Here is a 17,504-nt window from a genome sequence, read left to right on the forward strand (position 1 = left end):
CTTACGACGATAGGTTCCATGAGCAGAAATAGTATCAGCTGCTGTTGCATATCAAGAATGAATATTTCTTTGTGTTTTTATTTTTGTGGCAATAACAAAAAGTTCTCGGTTTTTTAACAGGCGAACCAGGATTATAATCAGTCCCTCGTGATCCTTCGGGAATATAAAATATTATTTGGAGTTGTGTCTTCACTGTTTCCTCAATAAAGCTAGTTACATAACTATATTAGCCTTGTGTGTGGTTTTTAAGGGTAATTGTGGGGCAGGAAGGGGTTTAGTCCTTGAAGGGAAAATTTCCCCCACCAATGGAAGAGGAAGAAAGGGATAGCGGGGTAAGTGAAATTAAGTTGCTTGTCTTGTCTCTCTCTCCCGTCCCTCTTTCTTTGGTGGGGGAAATTTTCTCTTGTAACGACCTCTTAACATTGTCAGCGGATTACTTCAGCCAGTCTGTTTTGTTATAAAACGTCAAACGGTTAAAGTTATATCTGTTACATCTTTTGTATTAAGAACTACTTTTCAATACTATCGTGGAATTTTTGGTGAAACATAACATTATTTCAATATATTATTACATCAACTTGATCCTTTTATATATTATCATAACTGAGGTGCATGTTTCACAAACAGTCTGTCGCCGTATGAGATATCTCAAGTTTAAGTGGTTAATGTTTGATTGGGCAATTATTAATTCTGCAACAGGTAACCATGATATACTTTGTTGTTGTTTGAACAAAGCAAAGAAATTTGCTTCTTGAACCCTAATGTTTACCTGGCATTTTAACCATTAACCAGTTGACCCCTAAAGTGAGAAGGACATGGCTTCGGTCATTGTTTGCAGACTTCCGATCGATTACGTAACAATCTCCTATAATAACCGAAAAATATTTCGAAATAGTAAAAGCAGTGTTTCTGTTAAGAGTTTCTTTGAGATAGTGACTGATAATTTAGAGCGGATGGCCTGTTAAATAGCGCGGATTCTAATATATTATTTTGACTCTTGTCGGTTGAGGTTTTCGTCTAGCCTTTTTAATGATCGAGAAAGCACCATCTTAATCGGCTTTTTCGATATTGGTTTGATTATTATGGACATTTCTCTAAATTTTAACTAATAACGTATCTTACAATTTTAGTAAAAAAAAGTGATAGGGTTGTGCCGGACAAGGTCTCTTAAAAAATAAAGATCAAGAAAAGTAACCTACAAACAAAGCATAGCCTTTGTTGTATTTAAGTTTCAAAATGTTTAGGGAATGATTTTAAAATAAAACATTGTCCATTAGCCCCGCTAGAAACCACCACACTTTAAGGTTATCTCAAAGGAGGCTTTAGTGGGGCTCATTTAAAAATTTGTATCTCTGGCACATTTTATCTTTTTGTTTCTTGGTTGCTAACATTGAAAGTACAAATACTAAGCATGCATTTCATGTCAGGTTGACTTGTCTGCCACTCCGTTTTCACGAATTATTCATATCCATGGCATGCCATTGGGCGGAGACTTTTGATAGTCACTTCACCTGGGAACCTCGGAACAATTGTGCAAAAACTTCAGTAGCCCACAGAGGTGTGGAGTGCCATGATACAGAAACATTAGAAAATTATTGGGTGCTCCCTTTGACCCAGCCCCTGCTACAGGGCGCGTTTACACACGAACATAGCCCTGTTGGGTCACATGCATAACTACCATGACCAAAAAGGCCTTGTCCAAATAATGCTGTCATTCTAAAAAAGAAGGGAATGTAACTGGATTTATATAAACATAGAAAATTCTGTCGAAAAATTGATTTGAGAAACGAACTGTGAAACGAATCAAGCAGAACGTAATGACAGCAAAAAACGGCATGAAATTTTTCAATTCTCAATATATAAGCTCAAGATTGCACATACAAGGAGTTCCTCTGACCAAAAGGTCAATTCCAAATTTTAAAGAAATTTAGAGGATTTGAAATTTAGATACTAGCGAGCAAAGTTGGCTTTATTTCTGATCAGAGCCCGACTTCTCCCTAAAAACGAGGAGAATTTATACTTTGAACATATGAAAATTGTACTTCAAGCCTCATATCTCGAAGACGAATCCATTAGTAAAAAATACTTTTTGATATGTTGGTTTACAAACATAAGAAACCTCTATGGAAAAATTCAAGCTTACAGAAGTTAACCAGACCTTATTTTGGGAAAACTTGCCATTTATTTGCTATGTCGAACGTAATCTCATTTGCTTCGTCAAGCACCAAACCCAGCAAACGAACTTTTGCAACACCATGTAATAGAATAACAAATATCACTATAACTTGAGAACTGCATGAAAATATATAAATGTGTATAGGGCAAGGCCAAACAAAAATAGAGTGGTTGTCAAAAACCCGTGAAATACTATTTAGTTTATTTAGTACTAATACACTATAATCTCTTTGTTATCTTTTGTTCTGGCTTGACTATTTAGCTGCGTAGCCAGGATTTTTAACAGGAGGAGGCCCAAAAGGCCCTTTCGATGCGTTTTCCTCGTGTATTTTAGATGATGTCTTACACTTTACTGTGTTTTGGGCTGTATTTTTGCCCCCCCCTGGGCCACCCCCCCTGGCTACGCCCCTGCTATTACATTTTAACAATTACATTTTGTTGCCACCACTCATTTTGTTTGAAAACCACTCTACTGTAATAGAATCGACAAGCTTCCATAAATATTAGGACTTTCACTAAAGGAGAAACCATCTTATTAAAAGTAAGAAAAATACTTTATAATACTTTTGATTTTCAAATATATTACGTAAAGAAACATAATGCAAAATGTAAAATACTGGGCTAGCTTTTTCAATTTTTCAACAATAATATTTATGGCTCTAAATTCCTTTGAGTAATAAGGGAAAATTGAGAAAATATAAAATGTACTGCTAATGTTCCCCCATTTTTTGATAATTACTGCTCCCCCAGTTTTTGATAATTACTTGAATTGTTCTACGCTGCCCTCATATTGTCGAAACATCTTCATCGTCACATCATCATATAATCTAAGTATTGTGAGCAGCTGTTGCAATGGACTATATTTTTTATATTTAAAATGCTGTTGAAAATAACCCCTAAGTCTTTGTGTATCGCGCGCTACCGTGGCCACCAACACAAAGTGTTATAGTGTAACGCACGCTACCGTGGCCACAAACACGAAGTGTTATAGTGTGACGCGCGCTACCGTGGCCACCAAGACAAAGTGTTATAGTGTGACGCGCGCTACCGTGGCCACCAACACAAAGTGTTATAGTGTGACGCGCGCTACCGTGGCCACCAACACAAAGTGTTATAGTGTAACGCACGCTACCGTGGCCACCAACACAAAGTGTTATAGTGTAACGCGTGCTACCGTGGCCACCAACACAAAGTGTTATAGTGTAACGCGCGTTACCGTGGCCACCAACACAAAGTGTTATAGTGCGACGCGCGCTACCGTGGCCACCAACACAAAGTGTTATAGTGTGACGCGCGCTAGCGTGGCCACCAATACAAACTGTGAGAGTTTCAAGGACTTCTTAGCTAAGAGGATTTTTTCGTGCTGATTGTATACTCAAGCGACGTTTTGCCTAGCTTGTTGGCTTCATATATCAATCAAATGTTAGCTTGTTTTTATCGGTGTACTTTACCTGTCGAGGTGGTCAAGCTAGCGCGCGTTGCACTGTAAATATATTAAGCAAAGCATTCTGTTGAAAAAGGACTCAACATTGATATGCCCTTGCTGGATCTTGTTCCGCCTCAAGGAAAGTTTTCCGATAAGAAAGGACTAAACAATGATGAGCATTTGGTTGGCTCCTGGTTGGGTCTTGTTCCGCCTTAATAAAAGGTTTTTGAGAAAGGGCTCAACACTGATGTGATCTTTCTTGGCTCTGGCCTGGTCTTGTGTCGCCTCAAGCAAATAATTCTAATGAGAAAGATTCATTACTGATGAGTCCTTGTTTGGCTCGGGTCAGACTTTGTGTCGCCTCAATCAATGGTTTCTGAGAAAGAACTCAACGATGATGAGCCCTTGGTTGTCTGCGGTCGGATCTTGTGCCGCACGGGGCAGTTAATCCATTCACACGAGTCCTACAAGTCAGTGAATATCGATAATTATTATTTTTCTCTGAATACAATAATTTTAATAAATCAATGCATGCAATTCGCGGTCCCTATATAGAATCGATACCACTATTACCAAAATCCACGTTATGACTATTGTTTATTATTGTATATTGACTATTTGAGTTAAAAATAACACCTTATTAGAAAAAAATGCAAACAAAAAAAACAGAGTGTGTGGTAAAACACAATGCACAAGATAACTTTACACCGCGATCTGTGTTTTATGCAGCAATGTCTTTGACTATAACGTTCACAGTTATCTTAAAACTCGAAAACAAGTCATTCTCAGTATCGAGTGAGTACTTACGAGTTCCGTTTGCTGTTGCCATAGCGACAAGCCACCCTCGGCACTTAATTGGCCAGCACAACTGAGAACTAGAGGCTCCGATTCCCTAGGGGGGGAGGGGTAATAATAAGTATAATCAATATCAACCTAGACTACCATCATCATCAACATTTATATCGCAATTGTCATCATCAACATCACCCTAATAGCTAGACTACCATCATCATCATTTATATCGCAATTGTCATCATCAACATCACCCTAATAGCTAGACTACCATCATCATCATTAATATCGCAATTGTCATCATCATCACTGTAATAACCTAGACCTAATCATTATTTATATCGCAATTGTCATCATCAACATCACCCTAATAGCTAGACTACCATCATCATCATTTATATCGCAATTGTAATCATCATCACTGTAATAACCTAGACCTAATCATTATCACCACCACCACCATCATCATCACCATCATCATCATCATCATCTCCGTCATCATCATCATCATTATAATCATCATCATCACTATGCTATGTTGATAAATCGACCATGAGAATTTTTTTCATTTTTTAACGGCAGAAAACGATAAGATAGTGTTGGTAGGTGTGTGTATAGGTGTTATGATGTGCCATTAATTTCGAAATTTGGTGGGCCCCCCTGACAATGGCCGAAAAACCTCCATGATGGTCGATTTATCAACAAGCCATGACTCACCCCTTTAAACCGGGGGGATCTCAAATATTGACAAAAGGTAGCTCTGGCCTTACAAAACTATTGTGCCAAGTTTCATTGATTTTGAACACTCTCATATGAGATGTTGTCTTTTTTTGTAAAAAAGCAAATTTTCGAAAAAAGTACTCTTGATTTATAGTTGAAGATGTAAAGCTATAGCAACCAAGTGTGGAGGGTGATTACAGCCATTAATCAGTCTATATTTGTCCCAGTGTGCCAGCGTTATATTTAACGCAGTTTGGTTGCGGCTTTTTATATCCGGGCTAGGAGCTCAAAGAATCGTAGAAAAAATATCGGGAAAGATCTTTCTTTCAGATAAATGTCTTTATTATGTACTGAGGCGTTGGATTAATTGCGCCTTCTATGTATTTGGGTGTGTAGTCTGAGAATAATGTTTTGACCAACATTGCAGCTCTTTATGTGCCTGATGTGCCCGCGATAAAATCGCGAATAATTTTTCCGGAAGATCTCATGAAGACAACAAAACCTTTGAGTGACAATAGTTCTTGTTGTTTACACAGCTAGAAATGGGATTTTTCACTTATACTTTAAACTATAAAGTAAGCTATCAAATTTTGATAAGTAATTTTACTGACAGACTAGTTAAATTATATTCTATACAAACAAGTAGCTTGCAGTGATCAAGAATGGTTAAAAAAACTTTCTGTTTTTTTTTGCGGTCTTCTATTGGCTTGTATGCTTTGTGTAACCAAAAATTGTTAATCGAATGTTTATCTTTGGTCTAAAGTCTTGTGGTCAGCTTGTAAATATTTATTGTATCAGTTTCTTATTTGAGGAAGGTTTATTATCGTTACCGTATGGTTTTACTACTTTTCTTCTCTAACAATTCAAATTATCACCAATTCAGTTATCAACAGTCGAATTATCAACAGTTAAGTCGAATTATCAACATCGAAGTCGAATTATCAACATCGAGGTCGAATTATCAACATTAGCAAGTCGATATATCATCATCATCATCATCATCATCATCATCATCATCATCATCAACATCATCATCATCATAATTTATATCGTCATTGTCATCATCATTATCACACATGATTCACTACCAATGCTTACCTGAGGATAACGAGGGATCTGATGGCGTCCTCGCTGACTCGATACAAAATCCTCCTTTGTAGAGCAAGCTTACATTCTATGCTGACTGTATCACAGCTCTCGGATCTGTCCCGGACACGTTCTGTGCAAGTGTCCGAAACACGTTCGACAACATCTGCGACAAATCACGTGTAAAAATAATTCAGTAAAAACAAAATGAAGAGAATCTTGAGAATATATCCGAAAACATTTCATTTGTTTAATTCGACAATGATCGATAGGGAGTTTGCATTTTTGTATAATTATACGTTGAAATTGAGCTAAAGGAAATAGATAAACAGATCTAAATTTTGCAAGTCTCAATTCACTGTATTCCCTAAATAAACCGCTACTACTTGTATCCTGGATGCTAGAAGGAAATTTTCGATGGTACTAGTGCACATTGGTTGTCCTTTTCGGTTTCAGCACACAAAACAGCGGCAAACAACAAGATGCAAACGCCAAAGCGCGCGGATATGGCAAGTAAAAATGCTCACGCGCAGTGGTGGGGTGGTGGTTACTAAAAATAGCCAGGATGGGAATCGACATGGCGCGCGGGTAATACCAAAGAGTCCCTCTCTTATCTTATACTCTCTTGGTAGCGTACAATTCACCTTGTGGCTCTGGTGCTGTTCCACATTCAGGTTTGAGAAGCACGAAGCTTTCCTCGTGGTACTGCTTATTCTCGATGACGTCAAAGATGATCACCTGACCATTACCAAGCCCCACCCAGAGCTCCTCCCCAAACGCCATCACCGTGGTAACGCGCGTCTCTTGAAACGGCGATACTGTTACCTAGCAACGACACATGTTAACTATCAATGTCACATGTTACCTAGCAATGACACATGTTAACTAGCAATGACACATGTTACCTAGCAACGACACATGTTACCTAGCAACGACACATGTTACCTAGAAATGACACATGTTACCTTGCAATGGCACACAAAAAATAGAGGTAATCGGGTTGACAATGGCCTCAGATATACTCAGATAACAAACAGCGATCCCCTGTCAATCTACACGTGTGCGTGTTGATTGAGAAACTGGGCATGATACCTTATATGATATTGTTGAGCAGCGCCAGATTTTTTTTACGATTGGCTAAAGAAGATCTGAGGATCAGCTTTTAAGGATGGGTATGATATTAGTTCTATAAAGCGAACAATTAATAAACAAAAACAGGCACTTAACCATAGGGAACACCTTGAGACACGAATGTTCAGCTATACATTTTAATAAAGGTCACGTGCTGGTAATGTCACGTGCCTATGGTGCCTTAGTGTTTTCGTCACGTTTTCTTACCAGGGGCTGACTGGCGTCTGTGTCCAGAGACACGTCCACTTTTAGAAGAATTTCGTATGACACAGAATTGATAAGTAGCACCCAGGACGACCTGAGACAATAATTAGACGTCCACTTTTAGAAGAATTTCGTATGGAAACAGAATTGATAAGTAGCACCCAGGTCGACCCGAGACAATAATTAGACGTTCACTTTTAAAAGAATTTCGTATGGTGCAGAATTGATAATTTGCACCCAGGACGACCTGGTACAATAATTAGACGGAAAACCGTAAAAAAAGAACTTGCCTTTTAACCTAAACCAACCAAAACGAATGCTGGGAAAACACAAAATTGCTTGGCCCAGGAAGGTTGCTACCATCTTATAAAAGAATGGAGATACGTGATTGGCTAATCAGGCCCGCAGCCAGGGGGGTTCGGGGAGCTCGTAAGAACCACCCCACCCGACTTGAAGGTCCGCCCTGATGAAGGAAATTTGAGTACCACTGCAGGCTAGGGCGATTTACCTAAGAGAAAATGGTCCACTAAATGGATAAACGAACCTCCCCGTTCAAAATCCTGGATACGGGCCTGTGGTCGATAAACTGTTGCTACCAGGAAGGTTGCTACCATCTTATCGACGGGCATCCACTTAATTTAAATAATACAAAGAATGGAGATACGTGATTGGCCGATGATAGCTTACCCGCGTATAGTGCACCAAACCCCATGATCCCCTGCGAGCAGACGACCGACCTGATGACGTGGTGACGGCGACATAACAGCGGAGTGGAGCTCCTCCAGGGAACTGGGGAGCGATAAAAATACAGTTCAATAGCCAGAAGCCTGAAAAATACCGTCTTGGGTCAACGGTATCTGAACTTAACTGGTTGTGTGGGACTTATGGGGGAGGTTTCTGTTTTCAGTCTCATAATTTTGTGCAAAAGTGCTCAGACGTGAAAGGATTAATGGATAAGTCCTCGGACTAATAACATTGCAGAAAGTTTTTGTTGGTACCCTCGCACTAGCACAACATTTTACCAGCAATTTTGACGCAGTCTGCCCGGAGATACCTGACTTTGAAAGCTAATGGAAAAGTCCCAAATATCGTTATATAGTCACTCACCTCGCATCAAGCACCACCACGTTATTTCCGCACCCGCACCAGACTTTACCGCTGACGTACGCAACGCATGTCACGGGAGCGCTTCCAATACGCACATGTGAGCCCATCGAGGGTGAGCCACCGGCATGAGCATTCTGCGATACAACGAGAAAGTAGTTTTTTAATGGTTAATAATATACACCGCTGTTAGAGGATAGAACAGGTCATTGTTTGTATACTGGAAGTGTGTATACCGGAAGTACCTGTGTTTACCGAAAGTATGTGAATACCGGAAGTACCTATGTATACCGGAAGTGAATGTATGCCGGATGTGTGCCTACTGAGCATGGGTATACGCATACTTACCGGAAGTACAGCTATCGACCCATCCGCCAGTGCGGCGTACACCCTATTGTCATCCTCGTCATTGTAATAATGCGTGAGGTCGATCACGGAGTCGCGGAGTTGTACGGACCAGAGTTCTTCTCTATAGTTAACAAACCAACAAGTCTTTCAACTGCGGTGACGACTTTGGATTATAGTGTACAGGATACAGGGAAAATAATCAGGATAACAAAATACCTTGCATCAATGTTGAAGGCGTGGACGAACCAAGCGATCGTACCAACGAGTAGCGTTCCATCCTCCAGCACCTCTGCACACAGGACACGGGAAGTGATCTATGGAGAAATCATTTATCAAGGGCCTAGCTAGCACCTCTGCACACAGGACACGGGAAGTGATCTATGGAGAAATCATTTATCAAGGGCTTAGCTAGCACCTCTGTACACAGGACACGGGAAGTGATCTATGGAGAAATCATTTATCAAGGGCCTAGCTAGCACCTCTGCACACAGGACACGGGAAGTGATCTATGGAGAAATCATTTATCAAGGGCCTAGCTAGCACCTCTGTACACGGGACACGGGCCGTTACCTAGAGATAAATCATTAAGAAAGGTCTAGCTAGCACCTCTGTACACCGGAAAAGAGCCCTGATCTATGGAGAAAACATTTATCACAGGTCTTACTAGCACCTCTGTACACGGGACACGGGAGGTGATCTATGGAGAAATCATTTATCAAGGGCCTAGCTAGCACCTCTGTACACGGGACACGGGCCGTTACCTAGAGATAAATCATTAAGAAAGGTCTAGCTAGCACCTCTGTACACCGGAAAAGAGCCCTGATCTATGGAGAAAACATATATCACAGGTCTTACTAGCACCTCTGTACACGGGAGGTGATCTATGGAGAAATCATTTATCAAGGGCCTATCTAGCACCTCTGTACACGGGACACGGGCCGTTACCTAGAGAGAAATCATTAAGAAAGGTATAGCTAGCACCTTTGTATACCGGAAAAGAGCCATGATCTATGGAGAAAACATTTATCACAGGTCTTACTAGCACCCCTGTACACAGGAAACGGGAGTTGATCTTAAGCGGGTTATATAACTTACCCCTGCATCAAGTGTACTCATTTCTTTCTTGTTGATGTCGAGCAGGTAGAGTCGGGCGCCACCTCTACTGCTACACAGGATACCCACGGGCCTGGAGAGGTCTGCAAACAAAATACACTGTTACACAGGATACCCAATGGCTTTGGATAGCGGATAAGCAGCCTTTAAACCCTTTGTGCGACCGTAGCTATCATAGTCTTAAAAGCGACCCCCTGGTACAAAGCAGCCACTTTTCCAGAAAATAAGTGAAAAAGAAGTGGCCAGAAAATTAAATAACTGTCTGGAAATCTATCTATGATAATTCTAAATGTAGTTATTTGTAGTTTTTATTATTTTCATCATGATGTTCTCTTCTACTGAACAAGGCAGAAAACAATGCTTTTTAAGGGTGTTGGGGCAATTCTCTTAGGGCCGTTGCTAGGGAAACTTCTAGGCGCTATAAATCCGCCAAATATTTGCGAAATGGTATGAATTTAGGCATGACATCATTGTTTATGAATGTCTAAATTTTGATGACGTTTCAGGTGATGAGATCATCACATGAAGTCACAACAGACAAATTCTCTAATCTTAGCTATTCAAGTATCTGCAATGATAAATGTATATGTTTATAATGTTAATTGTGAGAGTACCTACAAAGTTACGTATGCGTTTTGGATTCTGCCAAATAATAAAGTTTTCGCACATTTGTAATTTCTATTTTTCCGCTCTTATTAGAATAGTTTTAAAATATTGGAAAATCGATACGTAGTTTTGTAGAGCACAGCTAGGTGAATATTCTCTGCCTAAAAAAATCGAGACGTCCGTTCTTCGCAAAAAGAGTTGGAAACGCAAACCGGAAGTAAAATTATCTACGCATGCGCAATTGCATATTGTGATAAAGCCTGGTTACTAATACGAATGTTGTGATAGAATTGTGTTATGAAAATATCGACATATTTCCCGCTTTTCAACATTGAAATACGCATTGCAACAACTCCTTTCTTGCTCAAATCAGCACTTCAGGTCGCTAATTAGGTGCCCTTATCCTGTTTGCCTATTTTTGTTTTACGCTATTTGCTATTTTTCATGTTTTTCTCGCCAGTTTCGGGCGTCTGTTGCTAAAAATGTCGCGCGCCCTTAAATTGTCTTCCCGCCAATTGATTTCCCCGCCTGAATGTGTGAAGTTATCGGATAATCGCGCTGGGAATGTCATGGATAAATAGTGTGAACAAGAGAGGTCCAAGCACTGACCCTTGAGGGATTCTGTAGTGGACAGCCCCCCATTAACAATACGACTTCAAAACATTTACTTCTAGACAGCTTGTCCAATAGCTGGACATGAGGGATGGAGTAAAAGGTCTTAGGAAGTTCATTGATAAGATTGATAAGATTTGCGGCGGCAAAACTACTTTGTTCAGAGGTAGACCTGATGGAATTTACCGAGAGCGACGGAGGAATTGGGGTTGAGTTGATCATGATCATGTATTGCTCTACATTACATTGAAACCACTGAAAGCGGTGACGTAGGGTAGTAATTATCCATGTCAGACTTGGATGGAGATGTACATGGACTACAGCTACCTTTTAGCCGATTTAAAAAAAAACTATTAAAGAAGTTTAAGATAACCTCTTACTAGCCATGCATGTTTAATGAATGTTGCCATGCATGTTTAATATTAGTTATTGTATGTTTCTTTCTCATCTAAGTTTACTGATACATGTTTTAAATTTCTTATCGTGTTTTGCTTGTCTTTTATTACTGTTTTTGTACCTGTGCCTTGTCTGACGACAAAATCTTGTAAGTTATTTAATTTTGTCTATCTTAGCTAGATTAGCTCTTTAGTTATTTCTAGACAGCCGGTACCCGTTTTGTAATCTCATTTAGTATTGTATTGTAATGTCTTCTTGGGGTACAAATACAATATATTGTATTGTATTGTGTTGTGTTGTATTTTGAGGTCGTCCAAATAAAAAGAATGCCTAAATGAGGCGATTCGGTGGGGTTAAGTAGCAGCCCTCACAAAAGCCAATTAGAGCACGCAAATTGATGGACACTAAAACAAGGCTGGATTACCAGCCGTTCGGCGGCGAAACAAAAGACTTAAACGCTTGGCTTCCCTTGGAAATAGAGCAAAATAAATGTACATATGATTATATCCAATACATGATCGACTCAAACAAATCATAACATAACATCACGACATCATAAACAAATAAATAAATCAACACTCATAGCAACTTTGGCTACCCAGGGCAACGCAGTCCACCCCCCTCCTTACATCCACTGACGGTCACGCCCTGGGCCCGGGGGTGCAACCCTAGTGCCAGTCTACCTTTGCTTGTAGCCACTGCACACTCCACGATCTGGTATTGATCCAGAAGCTTCTCTTGTTTGCCCGGACTGGGAATCTCTACCGTGAACGAGTCAACTCGAGAACGCTGATAAACACAAGCAATTCTAATCAGTTGATTTCCTTGAATCTGACTTGAGAGACTAATGTGGCTATAAAACCAAGGGAAATAAAAATGGGATGCCGATCTCAGCAGCGAACTTAAAGTGGCAATGTCACCAGGTCGATAACGTAACAATTCCCGATTGCTTTCACGGGAAAACACGAAAAATAGTGTGTCTATTGAAAGTTTCATGGAGGATGCGACTGATACTTTACAGTAGATGGCCTGTTAAATGGCGCAGATTCTAATAGATTCTTTCGTCTCTTGTCGGTTGAGGTTTCCGTCTGTGGAAGTAAACTGGTGACAATGCTGCTGATACCTTTAATCCACTGTAAAATCCAACCCAGGCTCCGGCCCACTTCTACATCTAAATTTAAACTAATGCGGGTAAAGATATATAAAAATATAGCTATTGAGTTAATAAACCCTTTCTGGCGGCTTCACTTCTCGGCTAACTTTTTATTTTTCGTACTATTTCTCATCCTTGGACATTATCCGCCGGATATCCCAGTGAGCCAAGGAAAAGGGTTAAGCCGAATTAAAAAGAAAAAAAAAACAGACCGCAAACAGAGACCTTCTCTCCTATTTCACAGCCCGTCAAAGTCATACACCGCTGCACCTAGTTAGCGGTATCCTAGCTTTCCAACAGTGCTTTGAAAAATAAAGCTATGAGCATACTGTGAGAGTGCCTTAGGACATCATGAAGTCTATTGGGGAATGATTTAGTGCTGTGCTTATGGATATATGCAAGAAAAGGTGGATTCATGGTGTTTTTTTTGCTCGTTTCGCTTTGTCTGGACGAGAGAATAGTTTTACAGTCAATCACCACAGGTCTCCTAAATGCTGTCTTTTCTGAAAAAAAAAATGTTTACACTGCTATTCTGGTTCTTTATGACCTGGAATTGATTTGTTTGGCTTCGGGGTGAAAAAAAAAAACATCTGACTTTGGGGAGAGGAGTGTTGACTGGCTCTACCCACGTGAATTGTTCCCCGGGTTTCCCAGAATGCTTTGCAATCCGTAACGGCACCCAAGATGGTTCACAAGCCTTCAAGGAGTGGACATTGTGTTTTGAGGCCGTGGAAATGGACCTGAAGGATCAGAAGAAAGGTATCTACTTGTTTCTTGAGCTGTGTTTGCTGAACTCTCTCCCTTGTGTGTTATTTTAAGCATTTTGTTGAGAGGGGTGATTCTGCTTTTCTTTCCTATTTCGATTTGAAATTTGTCGAGGGACTTGTGCTATTATTTGGCTAAGGAGTAGTTGCAATCACCTTGGTTGAATGCATATCTTCAAGACCATTTATCCCTTAGACTGATGCCTAAGTATCTTCATCTTGTTGTGTTTATTTTGCGTTTATGAATTTCTTCGGTACAGGCCGGTTGAGGGGTCAATGTGTTACGTACCTTTCTTTCGCGAGAAGATATCGACATTCCATCAAGCCTCTGTTCGATATCAGAGCGGTGTTTGCTTTGCATAACATCTAGATCAGCATTCGATGGAAATGTCGAGATTTCGTCGAATGATGCCTGGAACGTGTTGTAAACACAGCACCTTAGTGACATCACAAGTGACTCACAAAATATAATCATCATCATATCATCATAAGTATCATCATCATCATCGTCATCATCACCATCATTATCATTTTTTAGTTTGTTTGTTTACATTTCAATATCTAGTCAAAGAGTTGTACAGCACTGATTTCTTTCGCTTCCTTCACCTTAATTTTCTTTACTTGACTTTGCACTTACGCTCGTTTAAGATATCATTATCAACATCACATCTTCAGGGCCAATATCTTCATCATAAACATAACTTTATAATTTTTACCTTGAATAAGCGATCCACATCATATGTAACCCTGGCAGCCCGCTTCATGTATTGCATAATCTCTAGCGGGCCGGACAACTGCAGTAGAGCCCGCTGCTGCAGCTTGAGTAAGCCAATAGCAACTCGAAACAGCACCTGAAAGTGAAACAAAATTTAAGTCTCTTACACTCGTTTTCAGTCGCACGTGTGCCTTTACGAGTCTCAACTGTGTTTTGGTGGATGTCAATCATAACTTTTAAATTTTTCCAATTCTGCATCTGTCACAGCTCTAGATCGATCACAACCAAAACAACATCAAAGGGGATCGCCTTCTTAGCTACTGTCACCGAGAAAATACAGGATAAACACAAAGGCAGCAATTAAATAAAGTTCGAATTGTTTCTTAGCATCGCGTTGTTGTTGTTTAAGCGCGTATGTTTCTATTGTCTGCTCACTTGACGCCGCTTTTTGGCGCTGTCTCATTGGTTAGCGGTCTAACAGCCGCCGTATCTGCGAAATAGCTACTGTCATAAAAAACAAGTTATCGGAAACGAAAAACACGTGGGACTGAAAACCAGTGTCGAAATTGATATTGATACCTGTGGTGATTAGGCCATGAGAGACTGAGAACTAATAATATACACAGGCGTGTTGTGGTGAAATCGACACGAAGCAAGCATTTTCAGAGCCCAGAAAAATCTATGTAGAATCAACAAGAGTTAAATAAAAAAAGTAAAATAAAAGTAAAATTCAAATGTGAGTATATAGTTCCGTGGAAGCATCCACGACACCAGTGTAAACAGCCGCCAATTTGCCATCCTAGCAAAGTACCGAGTGCCAAAAAGCTTCCATTTCCATCGGCTGATTTACGGAATCCAAAATCATATGTTCGATTGTATCCGGAAAAGAAAGTATTTTACTTTGTTTTTAGATGGCTATTTTGAGATTTTAGTGCATGCCTTCGAATATTAAATAAGAATAATAACAAAGGGGTGGCTGACTAGGGCACTTCAAGAAGGCAATACAGTCAAAACCCACGAGTAAGGACCTTCATTTTTGTGAGTCGGCCTGAACAGGTTCTTATTTTAATGGCAAGTTCATACTTCAACAAGAAGGATTCTTGCATAGCTTTACAGCTGCATCACTGCATCATTGATGATGATTTGAGAAAAGAAGAACCAGCTGTTTATTTTCAAGGCTATTTTTTTATTTTTAGGGGGTGTAAATAACAAATTCTAGGCTAACAGGTTCTTAATTGTCAGGTTACTTACTCGCGGGTTTTTACTGTATTTGACAATAAAAAAATTACCTCTCGTCCTTCGTAGAGGAAGCAATCCCAAATTCGCAAACCGGTCTGTAGAAATAAATGACGATAATCAACGGGATGAAACAAGCAACTACAGCGGTAAATGCTAGTTTTAATCGTCCCTGATTTTAAATTCAGATAATCAAATGCTTGTTTAGGTTTCATTGTTTTAGCTAATTTAAAATTTAAATTGTTTGAGTCGCGAGGAGGAATGGGTCATGTAGAAGCTATCAGAAGATTTCACCACATTGGATTGATCCTCCACAGACAAAGAACGAGAGGGAGCGGGCTTCTACACTTCTCTAAGGGATGGGAGCGCTAATTTGAAGCGGGCGCATGTTGGAAGCTGGGCAATAAACGAGAATTTGAGGGTGTTCACACATTGCACAGATATTAACTTATTCGTAGTTATGAACCATTTTTATCAAATGCTGCACCCCTCCTTACCTTAAAAGGTACTGCGACCAAGTAAACAGTTATGAGCTAATTGTATACTGAAATATTGAACCCATTACATTAAAAAGCACTGCGACTAGATAACATAGTTATGAGCCAGCTATATCAAATGTTGCACCCCTTACCTCAAAAGGTACAGCGTCTAGGTAGATAGTAATAAGCCAGTTAAAGGTCACTGTCGACAAATCTACTCCATAGTACTTGAAATGAGCGTGCAACGCTGGGAGCTTCTCACAGACAAGCTCTTTCAAAACTTCCTGGAATAGCCATGAAAAGAAATAAAGACAGCTATAACATTTTAAGTAATAAAGTTCGACTCTAATCTACCCACTTTTAATCCACATAATACATTAAGCGACGCGTGTTTCAGATTTTTGTGGACGCCAAGTCCTACACTTTGTCCACAGAATTTTCTGTGGACAATATGTTGACCTTACAACTCACGGGCTGCATAGAGAACTTTTAAATATTAGAAAGCTCATCGATCATCAAGGTATTTAGAACACCAATATACATTTTATAGATTATCAAACTGGGGTTTCAGACATGTACTAGGAAAGAGTTAACTGTGATTTAGCCCTAGCAAGAATGTTTGAGAAAATATAAGTACCAGTATAATACTAGAATATGTGCAAGTTCAAGGTAAGAAAGAGTACGAAATTTATTGCCTATGGCACTTCTTCTGTGAGTACATCAAAGTCGAGCTGGGACGTTTGTTAGGATTTGACTTGATAATCATTTATCTTGATTATACCTGTCACTAGTAATTTGTCGGATTCGGGGTAGGAATTCGGACAGACGAGAGAAATCATTAAGCCGGCCTCACTGCCGATTCTTCATTTCTAAAGTAGGTAACGGAAAATAAAAATAAAAGCAATTCGAATCACTCATCTAATGTTATTGGCCTGATGTGAGCAACAAAGTGGAAAATGCCACCAGCCGAGGTAAGAGTATGTATATTCACCCCTTAAAATATTCATATATATATATATATATATATATATATATATATATGACGCTTAGTTAGCACAAGCTAGCAGAACTTCTTCAAATATTCTTTGATGTTTAAGAAATGCCGATAACTACGTTGTTGTAATTGTAATATTAGACTATGGGAAAAAGAAAGATATTGCGTTAGCTTTTCTTTAAAAGGAAAAGTTAAGGAAAATATGAATATAAAATACAATAAAAGCAGTGCAGCAAAGCATTTCATTCAATATTCCTACATGAAATACGTCAAAAGCCGATTTCTTGAAATACTATAAATTAAGGAAAAAAATATTTTATAAGAGAAAGAACAGGCCTTGGTTTGGTTTGCTGGCATGTTTGTAAAAAAAGGTTTTGAAAAATATTGAAGATATACTACAACACAAAGCTGTGCAGTATTATATAATGATTATTTAGCTAAACTTTCTCT

General features: G+C 39.4%; 1 protein-coding gene across 3 annotated transcripts in view; it reads right to left on the minus strand.

Moving 5' to 3' along the window:
- Window positions 1-3,535: 3,535 nt before the first annotated feature.
- The window catches only part of LOC5507434, a 44,981-nt gene continuing 31,012 nt past the window's right edge, over window positions 3,536-17,504 (minus strand). For 2 of the 3 annotated variants that reach the window (XM_048731345.1, XM_048731346.1), the window contains exons 23-37: window positions 16,213-16,344; window positions 15,635-15,679; window positions 14,347-14,481; window positions 13,920-14,042; window positions 12,397-12,502; window positions 10,082-10,182; window positions 9,203-9,300; window positions 8,987-9,107; window positions 8,642-8,775; window positions 8,222-8,323; window positions 7,538-7,628; window positions 6,844-7,024; window positions 6,212-6,365; window positions 4,409-4,493; window positions 3,536-4,065 (exon numbers count right to left, since the gene is read on the minus strand). In XM_048731345.1, coding sequence (XP_048587302.1) covers window positions 3,964-4,065; window positions 4,409-4,493; window positions 6,212-6,365; window positions 6,844-7,024; window positions 7,538-7,628; window positions 8,222-8,323; window positions 8,642-8,775; window positions 8,987-9,107; window positions 9,203-9,300; window positions 10,082-10,182; window positions 12,397-12,502; window positions 13,920-14,042; window positions 14,347-14,481; window positions 15,635-15,679; window positions 16,213-16,344 — 1,710 coding nt within the window. In that variant the 3' untranslated portion in view covers window positions 3,536-3,963. Of the gene's footprint in view, window positions 4,066-4,408; window positions 4,494-6,211; window positions 6,366-6,843; window positions 7,025-7,537; window positions 7,629-7,702; window positions 7,782-8,221; window positions 8,324-8,641; window positions 8,776-8,986; window positions 9,108-9,202; window positions 9,301-10,081; window positions 10,183-12,396; window positions 12,503-13,919; window positions 14,043-14,346; window positions 14,482-15,634; window positions 15,680-16,212; window positions 16,345-17,504 lie in introns of those variants that run through there. The other variant, XM_048731347.1, reaches the window with a different exon arrangement.

Source organism: Nematostella vectensis, chromosome 8 (genome assembly GCF_932526225.1).
Source record: "Nematostella vectensis chromosome 8, jaNemVect1.1, whole genome shotgun sequence".
In the NCBI taxonomy this organism is placed as follows: Eukaryota; Metazoa; Cnidaria; class Anthozoa; order Actiniaria; family Edwardsiidae; genus Nematostella; species Nematostella vectensis.